Source organism: Bubalus kerabau, chromosome 5 (assembly GCF_029407905.1).
Source record: "Bubalus kerabau isolate K-KA32 ecotype Philippines breed swamp buffalo chromosome 5, PCC_UOA_SB_1v2, whole genome shotgun sequence".
Lineage (NCBI taxonomy): Eukaryota > Metazoa > Chordata > Mammalia > Artiodactyla > Bovidae > Bubalus > Bubalus kerabau.
In genome coordinates, this window is record NC_073628.1 from 78,167,208 (window position 1) to 78,186,859 (window position 19,652).

General features: G+C 45.3%; 1 protein-coding gene across 2 annotated transcripts; it reads left to right on the top strand.

The window, feature by feature from the left end:
- Positions 1-6,798: 6,798 nt before the first annotated feature.
- On the top strand, positions 6,799-19,433 carry C5H1orf115 (chromosome 5 C1orf115 homolog). 2 transcript variants are annotated; one of them, XM_055581930.1, is made up of 2 exons: positions 6,799-7,183; positions 16,956-19,433. In XM_055581930.1, the coding sequence occupies exons 1-2, from the start codon at positions 6,887-6,889 to the stop codon at positions 17,073-17,075; spliced, it is 417 nt and encodes a 138-aa protein (XP_055437905.1). In that variant the 5' UTR covers positions 6,799-6,886; the 3' UTR covers positions 17,076-19,433. The 2 variants fall into 2 exon arrangements, with proteins under 2 accessions (XP_055437905.1, XP_055437904.1); XM_055581929.1 differs by lacking the exon at positions 16,956-19,433 and adding an exon at positions 7,670-8,065.
- The last annotated feature ends 219 nt before the right edge of the window (positions 19,434-19,652 follow it).

The window sequence follows — 19,652 nt, forward strand, 5'->3', positions numbered from 1 at the left end:
CTTTGTGGAACCAACTTTAGAAGTTTGTTCTATTGAGCTGCATTGGAGTAATAATGCATTTGTCTGTCAAAGATTCAGGTCAGGGTGATATAACCCCTGCCCCCATATTGAATGGATATTCCCAGACCAAAGCACAGAAATGCCAGACCATTTCTTTAAAAATGTTGACATATTGAAATTGTTGTTGCTAAGTCACGTCAGTCGTGTCCTACTCTGTGTGACCCCATAGACGGCAGCCCACCAGGTTCCGCTGTCCCTGGGATTCTCCAGGCAAGAACACTGGAGTGGGTTGCCATTTCCTTCTCCAATGCATGAAAGTGAAAAGTTGAAAGTGAAGTTGCTCAGTCCTGCCTGACTCTTCGCGAACCCATGGACTGTAGCCCACCAGGCTCCTCCGTCCATGGGATTTTCCAGGCAAAAGTACTGCAGTGGGGTGCCATTGCCTTCTCTGGAAATTGTTGTTAGCTCCAGTTATTTGGGCTTCTCTCACAGGTCAGCTGGTGAAGAATCTGCCTGCAGTGCAGGAGACCCCGGTTCGATTCCTGGGTTCGGAAGATCCACTGGAGAAGGGCTAAGTTACCCACTCCAGTGTTCTTGCCTGGAGAATCCCAGGGACGGGGGAGCCTGGTGGGCTGCCGTCTGTGGGATCGCACAGAGTCGGACACGACTGGAGCGACTTAGCAGCAGCATACACTCCATGGGGTCGCAAAGAGTCGGACACGACTTTCACTTTCACTTTCCAGTTATTACTAGAGAGAACCACTAGAGGGCAGAGAAACCCCCTGTCTGGGATGCAGTGCTTGTGCCCTACAACCCACAATGGTTGGAATCCTAGGGACCTGTCTGCACAACAGATATCCCATTGCCCCTGAAAAGTGCTTGTTCTCATGGCCCACATTCTCTAGATTTAACGAAGAGCATATTTATTTCTTCTGCCTTCTCATGGATTTGAGGCTAAAGTCCTTTGCTGCTTCAGTTGAATTTTGCCCTTTGATTCACTCAGGTTGTTAAATCTGGCTGCAAAGACACCTCAGTTGCATTCCATTGGATCTCTCATATCAAAAGGTAATGCTTTCATAAATTTTCTGGAACTTGTAGAATTCTGCATTCTTTTCACATTTTGTGAGTCTAACAGGGTCAAACCCCTAGGAATATTAAAATACCATCTTTTTAAAACCCATATCTTTTTTAAATTTATTTATTTTAATTGGAGGCTAATTACTTTACAATATTGTATTGGTTATACCATACATCAACATGAATCCGCCACGGGTGTACACGTGTTCCCCATCCTGAATCCCCTTCCCACCTCCCTCCCCATATCTTTTATAACTACATTTTTTTATACTGCACATATTTTTCCTCAGACTACTGTGATGAGCCAATGGTTTTTCATTGACTCAATTGGTTTCATTTATTTGTGGTCTTTAGTTTTGTGTGTGTGTGCATGTTGAGATTAAAAAGCAGTCTGGCTTTGTAGCCTACTAGCCCATGTAACCTAAAATGCACAATTTTTAAAATAATATTTATTTAATATTGGCTGTACTGGGTCTTTGTTGTTTCACGGTCTTTACTTGCAGCAAGTGGGGCCTACTCTAGTTGTACTGTGCGGGCCTCTCATTGCTGTGGCTTCTCTTATTGTGGAGCACAGGCCTGTGGCATATGGGGTCTTCCTGGATCAGGGAATGAACCCGTGTCTCCTGCACTAGCGGGCAGGCAGATTCTTATCCACAGAGCCACCAGCCAAAATGCACAATTTTTAAATGTGTCTTTGCTTTCTAGTTAGCAGATATCCCAAGGCCATCTTACACCTTCCTCATCCCAGGCATGCAATCAGCCAGTTTTTCCTAAACCCCATTACCTTTCCATGGAAATTGATATGAGACCAAACTATTGGCATGAGAGGTGCTTATCTGATTTTATGCTACTAGGATGATATGACCTATAGGCCATTTCAGTAGACAGAGATGGAAAAAAATGTCCACCTCCCAATCTATCTCTCCAGACACATACGTGTGTAATACATTCATAGGCATTTTTAGTTTAGTCCTTATATTACTTCACAACCATAGTATTTAAATTCTTAATTCTATATTTAAACTATAATTATGCCTTCTTTTCTTTTATCATAAATGACACATATAATTGTCACTGTGAAGCTCTTGATTTATAACAAAGCTAACAGAATTACTAATTTATTTTACTTGCCAATAAAAGGAAAAAGATCCAAAATAGTGATACAGTATGAATAGTAATTATTAGACTGCTAAATGAAAGTAAAATTTGTATTTGTACTTGCTTTTGTACTTAGAGTACACCAGAGGTTATAGAGTAAAATTACTTTGGTTTAGAGAACTCTGAAATAATTCCTCATTCTGGGGTTTAGCAAAGTTCTGTCCAAATGTTTCCATTCATTTTTGGTTTGAAAGGGTCAACATTTGACATTTCTGAGTTTTTAATATTTTAGTTCCTGCTTTTTACTTTGGGCTATATTCAGCCACTGGCAAAGAATAAGTCAGTTTTAAAACTTCATATCATTAAAACAAATAGAAATAATCATAATATTTCAGTCTTCTGAGTATTGACCAAGAATTTCATTTAGTCGTTTTATGGCTCACCTACAATGACTCTAGGCATAGCTATAGGTGTAAGATTTATATATGTACATTCTGGACAAACCCAGACAAGCCCATGATGACAAATTCATCCTATTCAATTTCTCTTAATATGTTTAGAATCTACAGTTTCATGTCTCTAATTAAATTTTCATTGCACTAAATTCTATCCTAAGAGAGTTTTTTAATAATCTTCTCTGCTCCCTACCCCTACCATATTCGTGTTTCTTCCCTCTTCTTCCTTTCTAATCAATGCATCATTCATGCTAACTATTATTATATCAAACTAAATAATTATTTGGTTTTACTATATACAAGCCAAAATGGTTTTCTGTGTTGCTGTTTTCTAAATACAGTACCAGTTATTAAGATATTTTAATACACATCCAGGAAAAATGGTGTTATTTATTATATTAGAATGTATATACATATATTATTATGCATATTATATTTATATATATAAATATTTGAATGATGCACTGTTGGCAAAGGAGAATGCATATCAGTGCAGGTTTTTCAGGTTTGGTCAGAAATATTCTTTTAAGTCATAAGGTCATAATTTTGACTTTTTTCTCTACACATACATTTTTCTATTATCAATATTCAGTGCAAATAGCTTGGGAGTTTTGCAAGTCATCAGTGGCTTTTGAATAAATCCAACCAAATAAGATACAATTTTATTATAGTGTTGAAGGATGATTTTGACTATTACATGTTCTACTTTAAGGCTTTGTCCACAGGTGAATTCTGATGTAGAATGATGCACTGGTGGTGGATATAGGGGAATCTTGGTGAATGGAACTCCAGAGAGTGACAAGCTCTCATGGATGGGCAGGCAGGCGTGCAGCCTGCATTTTCTGGGCAAGTCGCTGAGCTGTGTGGGGGACCAGAGAGGGGGGCCTGCTTGGCACTGAGAGGTGATGCCTGCGGGTGAGGAGGAAAGAGCCAAGCTTTTAGTTACCTGGGGCTGGCAAGCTAGCCTGGAATTGGGAAATGCCCCAATTAGAAAATAAACAAGTCACTTGGCCCTGCGATGGTTCCCTTATCCCCAGAATTGTGCTGAGAAAGCAGCAAAGGGGCTGCACTGGGAAGCACGTGGACTTTCTCGAACTTTCCAACCGTGGTGGATGCCAGAGCCTTGCTGGAGTTGAAGCCAGGGGTGAACAAATGCTGACGCTGTGCGCCAGTTCCCTTCCAGTCCCAGTGCCTATAAGATCAAACACCTTGGCCTCTTGACGCTGGTGACCCAGAAGTTTGAGGTTTGGGCTAATCAGAAGTGTTATTGTTGCTGTTCAGTCGCTCAGTCATGTCTGACTCTTTGCGACCCCATGAACTGTAGCCCACCAGGCTCCTCTGTCTGTGGGATTTCCCAGGTAAGAATACTGGAGTGGGTAGCCATTTCCTCCTCCAGGGGATCTTCCCCACCCAGGGATCAAACCCAGGTCTCCCTTGTTGCAGGTAGATTCTTTACTATCTGAGCCACCAGGGAAGCCCCTCTTTCTTTCCAAATTCATATATTTATTGCAAAACAAAAGATATAAAACCTTTATAGGTCTACATATGGAAACTTTATTTTCAATTAAATATCTGTAACTATCTTAGGCAAGTTAATTCAAATAAACAATTGTTTTTAAGACTCTGAGACAGCTTAAGCATTTTTTATTTTAACTCAATAACCGATGATACATTTTCACGAATCTGCCTGCAACTCAAGAGACCCAGGTTCAATCCCTGGGTCAGGAAGGTCCCCTGGTGAAGGGAATGGCTACCCACTCCAGTATTCTTGCCTAGGAACATGCTATCCCTTGGGCTAATTATTAGCAGGTTCTGAATTATTACCAGGAAGGAAAGATTCCTAAGGGTGGGCTCTCAGCCCTTTCCACTCACTTTCCTGGGAGCAGAGACTAGGAGATGGGCATCCTCCAGAGTCCTTTGAGTACTGGAGGGAATTTAACAAGTTAACTTATAATCAGGGGCACTCCTGAGAGTTTTGAAAGGCAGATTAGGGTGAAAGCCCTGTTTCTGCTGTTTTTGCTGCTTCTGCTAGTAAGCACAGCCCTGCAGGTGTTGAATTTCTCTGAGGGGAGAAGAGAGGATTAATTTTAAATAAAGTTCAAGTCTCTGGGTATTACATGGAATTGGATATTGTAAGATTTAAAATTATATAAATTGAGAACATATTTGCAACTTTGGGTTTTGATTATGAGATTAGAAAAAAAATATGTATACATATGTAAGACTGTCATGTAGAAACAAGGGAGCCACACCCCACTATGAATAACTTCTAAAGAGATGATAGTGAGCAACATAACATGGGTTCTGATTACATCTCCTTGAGTCCTGTTTGCTCATTGATTATAGAGACTTCATCTGGGGATCAATTTTCAATTGCTCTAGTGTTTTACTTTTAACAGGCAAGTTAATGTTGTTGTGATATTTGAAAATTATTTTGTTTGGACAAAAACACACCATATGGGGACTTCCCTGGTGGTCCAGTGGCTAAGAATCCACTTTCCAATGCAGGGGTTGTGGGTTTGATCCCTGGCCTGGGAACGAAGATCCCACATGCTGTGAGGCAACAAGAGAAGCTCCTGTACTGCAGCAGAGACCCAGAACAGCAAAAAAAGAAAAAACACAGGAAACAAACAAAACACATTCCACGGACATTTCTCCTATGTCTCCATTTGTTATGTAGTTGGGAGTCGGAGGGTCTCTGAAGCCCATTTTTCACATAGAAAAGGGACGATTAGAGTCTGTTTTTGTTTATAAATTGATAGTTATCTTAGTAAAGTTACAAATTCATAGATCAAGCTTCCCATAATCTTTTAACCTTCAGTACTGTTTTATTTCATTTACAAACCTAGTAAAATTTAACAGTCACTGTAATGGGTTTTTATCATTCACTTCATTTAATTATCTTAAACATTTTAAGTGACTTTTATAAACTTAATATACGTGATTTTCTTTTCAAGTCCTTCAACTTTGTACAGGACTATGTAACTCATAAATATAGTAAATTAACTTATTTTTATATTCCTTTCAAGTTAAACTTATCAGTCTAAATAAATTATTTGATTTTACAATTTAAGTTGAAATCACAAAACTAATTTTTTATATTCTACTATGTTAAATTATGACTATTTTATATACTTACAGCAGTATATCCAGTTCTTAAACATATCACACATTTTGATAGTATTAAAATATTAATGAAATAATAATACATTGTTTTTATACTTAATGCTAAATTTCCAAGAATTAACAGGTATTCACCTACATAAGAAAGTAAGATATCCCAAACAGATTGAGATGCACAGTAATCTGAGAATGCATGTCTACCAGAGTGATATTCTTGAAAACTGTGATTTTAAAGATTACTTCATATGATGTCATATGCTTGTTGTGCCAGAATTAACTTTTCCAGCCCTGTTGGTTTGCCTCCCTTTTTCACTGGAGTCAGACTGTGATGAACATCATCCACGCACTGCTTTATGTTTCTGAATGTTTCCTTAGCATAGGCACCTGGAAAGTTACAACTGTTTTTCAGAACTCAATAAATATTTTCTGATTGCCTTTCCAACAGCCTATCTCTAGTTTGCATTCCATTGAATACTGTACTATAACCATCATTTTCACCATATCCTCACCACCACTGAATATCACTCAGTCGTGTTGGACTCTTTGCGACCCCATGGACTGTAGCTCGCCAGGCTCCTCTGTCCATGGGATTTCCCAGGCAGGAATACTGGAGTGGGTTTCCATTTCCTTCTCCAGGGGATCTTCCCGACCCAGGGATCGAACCCAGGTCTCCTGCATTGCAGGCAGACTCTACCGTCTGAGCCACCAGGGAAGCCCACGCATGATCTTTATTACTATCATCTTTTCCATCATCATCACCGTCATCATCATCTCTGCTAGTCTGCACGTGGGAAAAGGAAGTCTCACTAGTTGGGGTTCACTTCTTTCGTTGTAAGTGCGGTTGAACGTGCTTTGCATATTAATTGTCCATTGACCTTTCGAGATATCCCTCACCCAGTGGCTGGGATCCTGGCCATTGGGGCCGACCAGCCGAAGGCCAGGCCCGGTGGAGCCACCGCCATCCCAGGCCCCACGGCCAGGGGGCGCTGCGATGCCAAGTCCTCCCGCCCCGTCCGGTTGGCCCGGCTGGGCTGGGCCCGGTCGCGCTGGGCAGGGGTGGGCGGCGCGCCTGGAGGTGCGGGCTGGGAGTAAAGGTTGGTGTCCCCGACCTCAGCCGGAGGGCCCGCGGCATCATGACGGTGGGAGCCAGGCTCCGAAGCAAGGCGGCGAGCAGCCTCCCGCGCTGTGGGCCCCTGGCCCGGGGGCGAGGGCGGACGGAGGGGGACGAGGAGGCAGCCGCTATCCTGGAGCATCTAGAGAACGGGGCGGAGGCGGCGGAGAGCGAGGCGAGCGCCAGGCGCCCGGAGTCCCGGGGCGCACGGAGGGTGCACCTCGCCGTCCTCCCAGAGCGCTACGAGCCGCTGGAGGAGCAGGTGCCAAGCGAGAAGCCCAAGAAGAGGTACCGGAAGAAGCTGAAGAAGTATGGCAAGGTAGGCATTCCACCGCCCCCAGTGCCCTGGGTCGGGCATCCAGACGTCTGCCAGAGAGCTGGAGTCCGATCCCTACAGCCTGACACTCTCAGCCTCTCTGCCCTGCCCTGCGCCCCTTCTGCTCCCGCGCCCGCCACCGCCCTCCCGCCCCCCGCCATTCTTTCCTGGAGCCCCGAAACGGCTCCGTGAACTGGGCAGTGGGGCGAAAGTGACTGCGGAGAGGGATCGAATTAAACGAGAGGTTTCCCTGCGCACAGTTCCCCGGCTTCCCCCATGCTGGCGGGTGAATAACATTCCCAAGGGTCGATTACCAGGTGGTTCTTGTCCTAGGGGTGTCTTCTCACTCCCCTGTGTAGTCGGGAGGACAGGAATCAGTGCCCCTATTTTACAGATGGGAACACTGAGGAATTAGCGTGTTTTGGTGACTTGTAGAAGACAGCCCAGTTGGAAAGCAAGGAGTTACAACCCAGTTTATCTGTTTTCCAGCAACATCCTCTCAAGGACATCCCACTAGCTGAGAATTGTTGGCGTAGTACTCTTGCCTGGAAAATCCCATGGACGGAGGAGCCTGGTAGGCTGCAGTCCATGGGGTCGCTAGAAGTTGGACACAACTGAGCGGCTTCACTTTCACTTTTCACTTTCATGCATTGGAGAAGGAAATGGCAACCCACTCCAGTGTTCTTGCCTGGGGAATCCCAGGGACGGGGGAGCCTGGTGGGCTGCCGTCTATGGGGTCACACGGAGTCTAACACGACTGAAGCGACTTAGCAGCAGCATTCCCCCTAAATATTCTCAAGGTGATTTCCAGGGCCTGGGAGCGCAACAGTCCCTAAGTATTCACTCGTTGAATCTACTTTTCTTCCAGAGTGTTTCTCTGCAAACATACTGTTACTTGCCTGGGGGTGGGGATGGGGAGGGGGAGAGACAGAGAGAGAATATGAATATGGGATACAATGGCAGTTTCTTTCTCAGAGATCAAAGCCCCAAAGCAGTTCCCAAGTTCTTCTGCCTGTAAACCCTTAAAGCTCCTGCTGCCTCAGGCCCCTGGAGCCGGACAAGGCAACAGGAGCTCACTCTGTCTTGGCCAAAGGGCAGGGGCTCCACCTCATTTTTGTCCCTCCAGTTATCTGTGTCCTCCAGCAATCTCTTATCATACCTGAAACTGACTCGTCTCCACACCTAGCAACTGAGCTTTGTCATCTTCTTTAAAGGTGCGTCAGCAGCTCTGGGACCAGTAAACAAGTAGGCAGTGGTAAAGTATATTAATAAATCTATATTAGTAAAAAGTATAAAATTGGGACTTTCAGGCTTAGAGTCATGCAAGGATGAATCATTCTTTTTCCTTTTTTCCCAGTTGAGCACCAAAAAAATCATTGTTTGCCTCAGTTGGTGAACTGATAAATGTGTGAATCCCAGCTCAGAGGCTGGCTGAGCTGAAGATGCTTTGGGAGTTCTAACAATGTGCCAGACGTTGTGCTGAGCACTAGAGATCTAAAATGGGTATGATGTAGTCGTGCCCTAGCGGAGTCATCCTGGGGAGACGCTGGCATATGGGTCACTGCCCTGGAGCTACATGGAAAGAGCCTGGGCATTTTATCTTCAGGAACAAGGTTGTAAAGTCAAGTTTTTCAGATCAATGGTGACATGGAAACTGGGCACAGAAGGATGAGTCAGGGCTTCACAGGTTAATGATGAGGTACTAGTTCACATTCACTAGCGTGATTATTAGAAAAACAAAGAGAAAATAGCAAGTGTTGGCAAGGAGGTGGAAAATTAGAATTCTTGTGTGTTGCTGGTAGAAATGTAAAATGGGGCAGCTGCTGTGGAAAACAATTTAGCATTTCCTCAAAAAATTAAACACAGAACTAACATATGGCTAGTGTATAAATACACAACAAGGACCTACTGTATAAAGCACAGGGAACTAGAGTCAATATCTTGTAATGACCTTTAATGAAAAACAATCCGAAAAGGAATATATATATTGGTGGCACAGTGCTAAAGAATCTGCCTGCCAATGCGAGAGATGAAGGAGACTTGGGTTCGATCCCTGGGTTGGGAAGTTCCCCTGGAGGAGGAAATGGCAACCTGCTCCAGTATTCTTGCCTGGAAAATTCTATGGACAGAGGAGGCTGGCAGGCTACAAGTCCGTGGAGTTACAAAGAGTTGAACACAACTCAGCACGCATGCACCATATGTAATGGTAGTTCCAGTAATTCCACTCCTAGCTGTATACCCAAAAAAGAACTGAAAATAGGTACTCAAACAGGTATATATGTATATGTGTTCAGAGCAGCATCGCAATAGCCAGAGTGGCAACAACTCAAATGTCCATCAATTGATAAGTGGGTAAACAACATGTAGTACACACATATGGTGGAATATTATTCAGCCATGAAAAGGAATCAAGTACATGCTACAACATGGATAAAACACGGTGCTAGTTGAAAGCAGCCAGACATACAGGGTCACGTATCATGCGTATGATTCCATTTATATAAAATATCCAGAATGGGTAAATCAAGAGAGACAGAAGGCAGATGGTTGCTTGCCAGGGACTGGAGGGAAGGAGAAATGCAGAGCAACTGCTTGCTTAATGTGTATGGCTTTGCCTTTGGGGTTGATGAAAATATTTAGAAGTAGATAGAAGTGGTGGTTGCATACTGTTGTGAATGGGCTCAATGCCACTGAGTTGTTCACTTGACAATGGTTAATTTTTACATTATGTGAATTTCACCTCACCTAAAACAAACAAACAAGAAAGAATTCCACCAGATAGAAAAAGGTTGGGGTACAGGGCAGAGCGCTAGCAGAATCGAGGCAGTGACAGCTTTGCAGGGTCACACGCTGGTTCAGTAGACCAGGAAGCCAGGTGAGGACGCTGTCACGTTAGAGGTGGATGTGCCCTTTCTGCCCTTCAGTTCCCAGGGTGCAAATGAGCCACCCCTCTTTGTTGAAAATCCATGACGTTAGCCAAGGCTCAGCTAGAAATGTTGGGAGGTGACATTTTGCCAGCTTTTGTCACCAGGCAAAATTTTATCTCATGTGGGTCAGGGGAGTAAGAAGAGATCTACAGATAGCTCCATGGAAGGGCGAAGAAAGTTCCTTTCTATCTTTTAGCCACTCAAATCCTTCATGCAGGTGCTTTCCTGCTTCTCTTTTTTGGGAAAAAAAAAATTTATTTTTGGCTGTGTTGGGTCTTTGTTGCTATGCTTGGGCTTCTCTCTAGATTTGGCCAGAAGGAGCTGCTCTCTAGTCATGATCTGAAGCCTTCTCACTGCAGTGACTTCTCTTGTTGCAGAGCATGGGCTCTAAGGCAGTTGGGCTTCAGGAGTTGTGGTGTACTGGTTTATTTACTCTGCAGCATGTGTTATCTTCCTAGACCAGGGATCGAACCGGTTTCCCTTGCATTGCAAGGTGGATTCTTAAGCACTGGACCACCAAGGAAGCCCTCCTGCTTCTATGTACAGAAAGGTGTTTGGCTTTTGTGAACTGTCCTAGGATAGGCCCCCTACCCTCTGCTAACCCATGGTCCTGAGTAAGGTCACCCCAGGGCTGTTCTGGGTCCAGTGTCTGGCAGGAAGCTCTGGGCTCTGAAGGCTGGGTGCCCAAGACTCTTGGTGGTCAGGGGCCCCAGTTGATTTTGAAGTAATAGAATATTCAGATGGAGCCTGGGTTGCTGGGAAAGTGCCCGTTTTTTGAGTGAAGGAGGTGGAAGTACTTCTTTGCTCTTACAGTCTGCTGGGTGCTCCATTGCACACACAATGTGCCATAGCTCTGACTCCTCTTAACGACCTTGGAAAGCCCACAGACTCCCATTATGCAGTGAAGGAAACTGGAGTTTCAGGAAGTTAAGCTGTTTGTTCAAGGCTGCACAGCTTGAGAGAAGCCGAGCTGGGCATCAGGACCCTCTCCTGGCCTCTGCCTATGCGGAAGCAGTTAGGATGGAGGCAGGAGCAGGTTAAGGGCGCCAAACCCCAAACATAGCTTCAAATAGGAGGTCATCTTTCCCAGGCACCTCTGGGAGCCACAGGAAGAGGTGTAGGTTAAAAAAGTTACTAAATTTTGCTAATCAGGCTGCTTGAAGGGAGTTAGGAGAGGGGAAACAGAGGGTGTGGAATGACCTTGAGTTCAAGAAGGTATTGGCCCCACGTCTATGTGGGGTTAGGACATGGGCCTGGAGCCAGACTGCCAGGTACAAGCTGTGCTCAGCCTCCTGCTGGTTGTGTGACTTTGGGCTCTGCTCTCCTTTCTGCCTTGGTTTCTCTGTCACATGGGCTGTGGTAAGGAGTGAATGAGTTCATCCACGCAGAGGTCTTAGAATGCACCTGGAATGTGATGACGGTTCTATGACTGCTGTTGACTGTTTTCTAAGAGATGGAGGAGAGGCCTCATACGACTGGTTCTTTTCTGATTTTGTTTAATGAGCTGTATCTCAGGGGGAAAAAAATCAGCTCCCTGGAGAAGGAAATGGCATCCCACTCCAGTATTCTTGCCTGGAGAATCCCATGGATGGTGGAGCCTGACAGGCTACATACAGTCAGTCCATGGGATCACAAAGAGTTGGATATGACTGAGCGACTAACACTTAGCTGACCAGCCACCTCAGCTTTGTGCCTGGGGTGTGAAGACTGGATTTTATATTCAGGGGAAAAGGACCTTTGTTGAGAACTGGTTTCCTTTTGGAAACTGGACCCCGACATCCTTGGGGATTAGTTGAATTCCCGGGAACCCCTAGAAAAGCCACATTCCCTGTATTAGATTCCCTGTAACAGATTACCACAAATACAGTGATTTAAGACGATACAAACTTGCTTTCCTACAGTTCTGGAGACCAGAAGTCCAAAATCGGCCTTTCTGAGCTTCAGTCGGCAAGCTGATTCCTTCAGGACGCTCCAGGGGAAAACCGTTTCTTTGTTCTTTTCAGGTTCTAGAGGTGCCTCCCTCCCCGCCACCCTGCTCCACGTCCAAGGCCACTGGCATAGCATCTGCAGATCTCTTTCTCTCTGTCCCTTTGCTTCTGTCACTGCATTGCCTTCTCTCTGAGTCCTCCAGAATCACTTTTATAAGACTGGCTGTTCTTATTTGGATCCTTACATTAGTAAAGATATAAGAATCCTTATAATGATTGGGCTCCCCTAGATAATCCACAATCCATGGTAGTCCCTCCAATTCAAGATCCTTCATTAACTGACGTCTGCAAAGTCCCTTTTGCCAAATGAGGTGGCCTATACACAGATTCTGGGGATTCGGACTCTCGGAAGAAGGCATTATCCAACCCTCCACACTGTCCTGTGATCCCCCAGGCCCCTCTGCCCGTCTGAGAGATCATTTGGTTTGAAAAAGCTCTATTCAGATCAAAGATTGCAAAATCTGCTCCCTCCAGTGACACTGAATTGGTCGATGGTAACATTTTGCATTTCTTTGCATCACATTTCTCAAGTTCTGTGTTTTGACTTTGTTCTAGCTAATGAGCTATTTTAGTAACATCTTTTTCTCACTGCAAAGATGAAGTGACAAGCAGTTTTTTTAAAATAGCAGGCAGAAGGAAGTGGATGTACAAATACCATAATGTCAAGTTTAATGAAGGCGGTCCATGATTCTAGGTGCTTTGCTTATAAAGGGTGCTCTGGACTGTTAGAGGACAATTTTTGTGGTTATTTCAAACAGGTAAGTAAAATTCTCCCACTGAATCTTATCACACATTTATAGAGATGTATCTTTTAGTAGCATCACCTCTCTACCCCGGACACACACCCTAATGTCCCATTGAGAAGTTAATGACACAGTGTCCCAGGAATCAGTGTCTAAAAATGCCATCAAAATTACCTTCATCTCCCAGAACTCCTCCTTTGGCCTGAGATCAACCAAAGGAAACACTCAGGCCCTTTCTGGATGTGGGGCATACAGTATTGAGCAGGACCTCATTCTGTTATCCCAAGGTCGATGAAAGCCGAAATAAGCCAGAAATCATAAGAAAGTACAGTCTTAAGAAACTTCCCTCAACAGACAACAAAATATCTTAGATTTTAAAATTACTACCACAAACCTAAACTACTATAAAGTAAAAAGAAGCAGAGGTTATTTTCCAGTACTGCCGGATTTGGTGCCAGGCACTGTTCTAGTGGGCTTTGCTCGTAAATAACCCGCCTGCCAATGCAAGAGATAAGGGTTCAATCTCTGGGTAGGAAAAATCTCCTGAAGAAGGAAATGGCTACCCACTCCAGTATTCTTGTCTGGGAAATCGCATGAACAGAGAAGCTTGGTAGGCTGTAGTCCATGGGGGTCTCAAAAGAGTCAGACACAACTTAGCAACTGAAAAAACTGTTCTAAGTACTTTCCTTGCATAAACCCATTTAATCCTCTTTACCCAGTGAGGTGGTTACCAAATATTATATAGGTGAAGACACTGAGGCCAAGGAAAGTTAAGTAAGTGACAGGGGTGGACTTTATGCCCAGGCTACAAGCAACTGCAAGGTTACATCTGCCTTCATGAAAGAAGGGAAGTGTATGTGGGAGTGAAGGACACAGACCCTGAGATGAGATTTCTTTGGGACTGAAGTTCAGCTCTGCCTCTTACCAGCTGTATAATCACAAATAAACTTAACTCCTTGGTGCTCCCTTCTTGTTGAAGCCTAATAACCAAAGGCCTCTAGGAACACACGAGTAGCCAGTCGAAGTTAGATTTGTCTATTTGTTGCAGCAAGGAAGAGTGTTTGCCAGAGGAATCATGAGTCCTCAAAAAGCAGAGACCTCAAATAGAGAGGTAAATATCTGAGTAGGAGCCAAAGATATAAATTTGGAATTTATCAGCATACAGGAAATACTCAAAGTCATTGGAAATGGATGACATCACCTGTGGAGAAATTCTAGGCCAAAACATGTTTTAAAATAAAAAATAAGGAACAGTACTGAAGAATAACATTTTAAAGTTTGATTGAAGGAATAATCCAGTGAAGAAACCTGAGGAGGGCCATTAAAAATAGAACAAAATAATGCCATTTGCAGCAACATGTGTGGACGTAGAGATCATCATACTAAGAGAAATAAGTCAGAGTCAAACATCAGATGATGCCACTTATATGTGGGCCTTCCCTTGTGGCTCAGCTGGTAAAGAATCTGCCTGCAATTCAGGAGACCTGGGTTCAATCCCTGGGTTGGGAACATCCCCTGTAGAAGGGAAAGGCTACCCACTCCAGTATTCTGGTCTGGAGAATTCCATGGACTGTGTAGTCCATGGGGTTGCAAAGAGTCAGACACGACTGAGCAACTTTCACTTTCATATGTGGAAACCAAAAAAAAAAAGAGAGATAACAAATGAACTTACTTACAAAACAGAAATAAACTCACAGACATAGAAAACAAGCTTATGGTTACCAGAGGGGGAGGAGGGATAAGTTAGAAATTTCGAATTAGCCTATACACTACTGTACATAAAATAGATAAATAACAAGAACCTACCCTATAACACAGGGAACCATATTCAGTATCTTATAATGACCTGTAATGGAAAAAATCTGAAAAAGTCTCTATCTATCTATATAGATGGATATATAATATATCCTTTTTACAATGTTTCAGACATACAGCAAATGATCCTGTCATATATATATATATATATATATATATATATACACATATACATATATGTGTGTATATATATATTACCTGGAGAATCCCCATGGACAGAAGAGCCTGGCAGACTACAGTCCATGGAGTCGCAAAGAATTGGACACAACTGAGTGACTAAGCACAGCACACACATATACAGATATATTTACCCTACTCCAGTACTCTTGCCTGGAAAATCCCATGGGTGGAGGAGCCTGGTGGACTGCAGTCCATGGGGTCATGAAGAGTCAGACACGACTGAGCGACTTCACTTTCACTTTTCACTTTCATGCATTGGAGAAGGAAATGGCAACCCACTCCAGTGTTTTTGCCTGGAGAATCCCAGGGACGGGGAAGCCTGGTGGGCTGCTGTCTATGGGGTCGCACAGAGTCGGACATGACTGAAGTGACTTAGCAGCAGCAGCAGCTGTATATCTGAAACACTGTAAATCAACTATACTTCAATTTAAAAAATGTTAAAAAATAGAAAAGAAAGCTAAAGAAGGACTTCGTGTGAGGTAAGGGAAAAATCTAAATGACTGTTTCATGAAGTATCCAAAGCGGCCAGGAGTCAGGAGGAAGACAGAAAGGTGCTCACTGGCTCAGACAACGTGGTGGTGTCAGATGGCCATGGCCAATCCATCCTGGATGGGTCAGAGTAGAGGACGAAAGAATAAGGAGTGGGGATGTAGAGGCAGTGTGTGCAGATGACTCTTTCCATTGGTTTGGCGTGACGTGGGCAGGACCTAGAGAAGGCCGTGGAGTTAAGGGGACAGCTAAGCATATGTGTGAGCTAAGGGGGGGTGATCCAATGGGGAGGAAGAGGGTGATAATGTTGGAGAAGAGAAAGCTGGGGGGAAGGGGAAGAGGGTACCAAAAGCAAGTGGCAAGGGAATGGCCGTAGGGGTACTTTTTCCCCCTGGGACATGGCTAGGTGGGAGGAGAAGTCAGGGCAGGTGTAGACAGTGGTAGAGCATGACTGGGTTCCCCAATGACTTCTGAGACTTTCAGTGAGAGATAAAGTGGGATCATCTAATGAGGGTATGGACACAGTGTGTGTTCATGTGTGCTGGGGGCTTGTGGAGAAAGGAAGACGTAAGAAATCCTATCTGGGAGAGAGGGACAGTCAGCCTACTGGACCAACGGACCAGGCTGGTCAGGCAGTGTTGGTGTCAGAGTGAGGCTTGCAATTGTGATCAGGGATTTTAAGTGGTCATTGGAGCTGGAAGCATTGAGGACGGACAGACGAGATGTATGATGGCATCCAGGTCACCTCCACAAATGTCGTCGTCATGGAGACAGAAGTTGGGGGTGGGGAGAGAAAGGGGGGGGCAGCAGCACTGTCAGTATTAGCTGGTGGTGGTGGTCTTCATTCCTTTGTTGCGACTGCATTTGAATCCCTTGGTACCCTCTGACCGGCACCAAGCCTTCAAGACAAGGAAGAGGAAGAATGGATACCAAGAAAGTAAGGCCCAGCCCTTACCATTAAGGAGTGTAGAATTGTATCAGGAACCCCAAACCGTGGGCACAACAATGACAGAGCTGCAGGAGACTTTAGAGACACAAAATGTGGATCAGACGGGGCGTGTCCTGGGCTGAGACGGAGGACTGGGTGGGCTTTCAGCTCAGGTGAATGAAGGAAGACTTGACCCAGCCCTCCTCCGATCCAGTAACAGAGGAGAGTAGGCTTTGTTTCAAATAATACAACACTATTGGTTTGGTTTAAAATTTTACAAATATTTATTTGGTTGTGCCAGGTCTTAGTCGTGACATGTGAGATCTAGTTCCCTGACCAGGGATTGAACCCAGGCCTCCAGCACTGGGAGCATGGAGTCCTGCCACTGGACCACTAGGGAAGTCCCCTCGTTTGGTTTTAGAACTAGCAGCTTCACGGTTGTCTCCAAGAAGATCTTTGAATTACCTGGAAACTTGTGGGGCTGGAAAGCCCTTGTCAAGGTGCTGAGGTCTGTTCTGATCCCCCGCATGTTCTTCCGATGGGGTTCCATGTGGGGTGCCAGAGAGGTGGGAAATTGCTGACTTCCTCGTTTGCCCTGGGAAAGTGAGGCGAGATGATTCTGTATGTATGGCACCATTATGCATGAAAGATCACAAAGTTGCCTCATCTAACCCTTTGCTTTTCTCCTCTGTTCCTAAAAAATAGAACGTTGGGAAGGTTATCACCAAAGGATGCCGCTACATCGTGGTCGGCCTGCAGGGATTCGCCGCCGCCTACTCTGCCCCATTCGGCGTGGCCACCAGCGTGGTGTCATTCGTCCGCTAGTGGGAGCTGCCTGGGTGGACCCTGCAAAAATAATCGGAAGCCTCTGTTCTGGGAACAGTCCGAACCCAGGAGCATTTCAGACTTGAGCCCACAGAATACTCGGAAGAGAAAAAAACTGTCTTGGTTGAATTGGATGAATGTCATGGATGAGTCATCCCCATCCATCTGCTGAGCGTCCATATCTCTCGGACACAGGTGGCTCTAGTGGACAATCCTGCAGAGAATTAGGCTGAGGTCAGGTTTGGGATTAGCAAGAGTTTGCTAAAACTGGAGCTCCCCATGAAAGATGGCAGGGGGTGGCTGAGAGGCAAACACTTGGCCGGAGCCAGTGCTCTGGGTGGGCAGCAGAGTGGTGAATAGGGATGAGGTGGGAGGTGGGGGATTTTGATTTGGAGTGAGCCAATTTGCTCGATTCTGGAAAGTTCTCAGGCTGACAGAGCTCCCAGCCTGTGCCTGCCTCGGTTCTGAGGGTACCCAAGGAACTGTTTGTTCCTAAAGTCATCCCCGCATCTCCTTTCTGCACTCCTTTGCCACCAGAAGTTTAATTACAGGCTTGAGAAGAAGGAGGAAAGAAAAATCTCTTTGAAGGCACCAATGCTTTGAAAACCATGTTGACACTGTGTCATGACTGTTTCAAGTAGATGAAAGCTTGTCACTTCCACCTTCTCTGACATGAGTGTGGTGATGGGGGAAGGAGGATCAGCAAGTTCAAGTGTGGGTGGTTTGAGGGAGGGAGGGCTCCTAACGGCGGCCGGGCCCAGTCCAGCCCATTCCAGCCTGGCCGTATGTGGGGCTGGCCAGAGCCACCTGCAGGCAGATAGCCAGCTGAGGTCATGGGCTTCCTGACCCAGCTGCCAGGTACCATCAGCCCCGTTATCCTTGGCATCAAACCGACAGCGGGTGCTCTGTCTTGAGAGAAAAACACCTAGAAAGGAAGTGTATGATTTAGAAAAGGAACCAGAAAGTAGGAGAAGGTATGAAGGAAGCAGGAGGATGCTGGATGAGAGAAGTGGAAGCACGGGGACCAGCTCTGGGTTATCAGTGTTGAAAAGTCTTAGGCTCTGGATGTGGGCGAGGGGAGGCTAGGTGGTCAGCCAGTGCCACGCTGATGCTTCCAGACCCTCTGAGGCCCGTGAGCTCACACTGGCTGCCCTTGGAGTAGACTTTCCTCTCCTGTGCTGCCCAATTTGACATCATCTCAGCTGGATTCAAAAAGTTGGGGTAGGTGAGAGTCCTCGGCCTGGAGGATGATCTGTGGACTGCCACTGAGTCATTGGATAGGGAGGTGCCCACTGCCAACCCCCACAACACGCCCCTGTTCTGACCTGGTTTCCAGAATAATAATTTCCAGTTCGAAATAGGTATTATGAACCAGACTGCAGGTTCGGTGATGACACCTACTTGTTGCCCTGTGAAGTTTTCCTGGGGAATGAAGGCTCAGTTGCTCACGCTTCACCCGTCAAACCTAGCCAGGAAGTGGAGAAGGTTGGAAGACAGACAGATGGACAGAAAGAGGAATGAGTGGAGGGGAGAGTGTTGTAGCTATGAAGCTAGATTCTGCTTCACGTCCTGGAGGCTCATCATTGAAGGTGAGCTGGGACCTAATTCCTGCATCATTCATATTTGTGACAAAAAGAGAATAGAAATGGCCCTGTGTTAGCACCAACGGCACATTTTCACACATGTAAGATAATTATAGCATGCCCGGCCACACTGGGGGTCAGGGAAAAGGAGACATCAGTGGAAAGAAAAGCAGAGCTTCGTTTAGTGGGAAAGAGAGTCAGGACTGCTGATCATAGGAAAGGCAGAGGGGGGAAGGAGCCTGCGTGGGTTGGGAGCACGCCTTCCTGGTGGCCCAGCACTGCAGACTTGACCCAGAGAACCCTGTTGAGTTTCTCGGGGGACCTCGAGTGTGACCTGGGAGGGACAAGAGCGGCCAAGGCCCATCCAAGGGCGAGCTTCCCACCCCAGCCCCAAGATAGAGACACTGTAAGGCCAAACACATTTGGCCCCTACGTTTTGGAATTCTGGTTAAGAATTAACCCAGAAATTACAAAAGTCGAAACTTCCCAGGACCATCCCTGTGAAGGTCTGTGCACAGAAAATGAACCGTTCTAAACACTCAGCTGAGTTGTCATTTCCTCCAAGACAGGGTACCCATGCTGCAGTTTACCTTTCTGCCTTTTCTTTCTCTTCAGTTTTTTTTTTTTTAATATCAGCATCCACACTCTACTAAAAATTGAATTTTAGAGCTTTCCCTTTACATGATTGACCAAGAGGCTTCTTTTGTATGTTTTCTTCATCATAGTCTGTAAATAAAAGACCTGATTTGTCTAATGTTTCTATGTGTGAAGTTTTTCTCCTCCACCCCAGAGAGTGAGGGATACCTCCCTGGGGCCCCCAGCAGGAGCCCAAGGCTTCTCCCCAAGACCAAGGGAAGGGATAGGGACCCTGACTCCCTGGACACAAGGTCGGGGGGAGTGAGTTCTCCAGAAGCTCAGTAGAAGAGGTGTCTATGTAGGAGCCTCAGCTCATGTGTTGGTTAAAAATGATTTCCAGAACCTCCGATTTGGATTT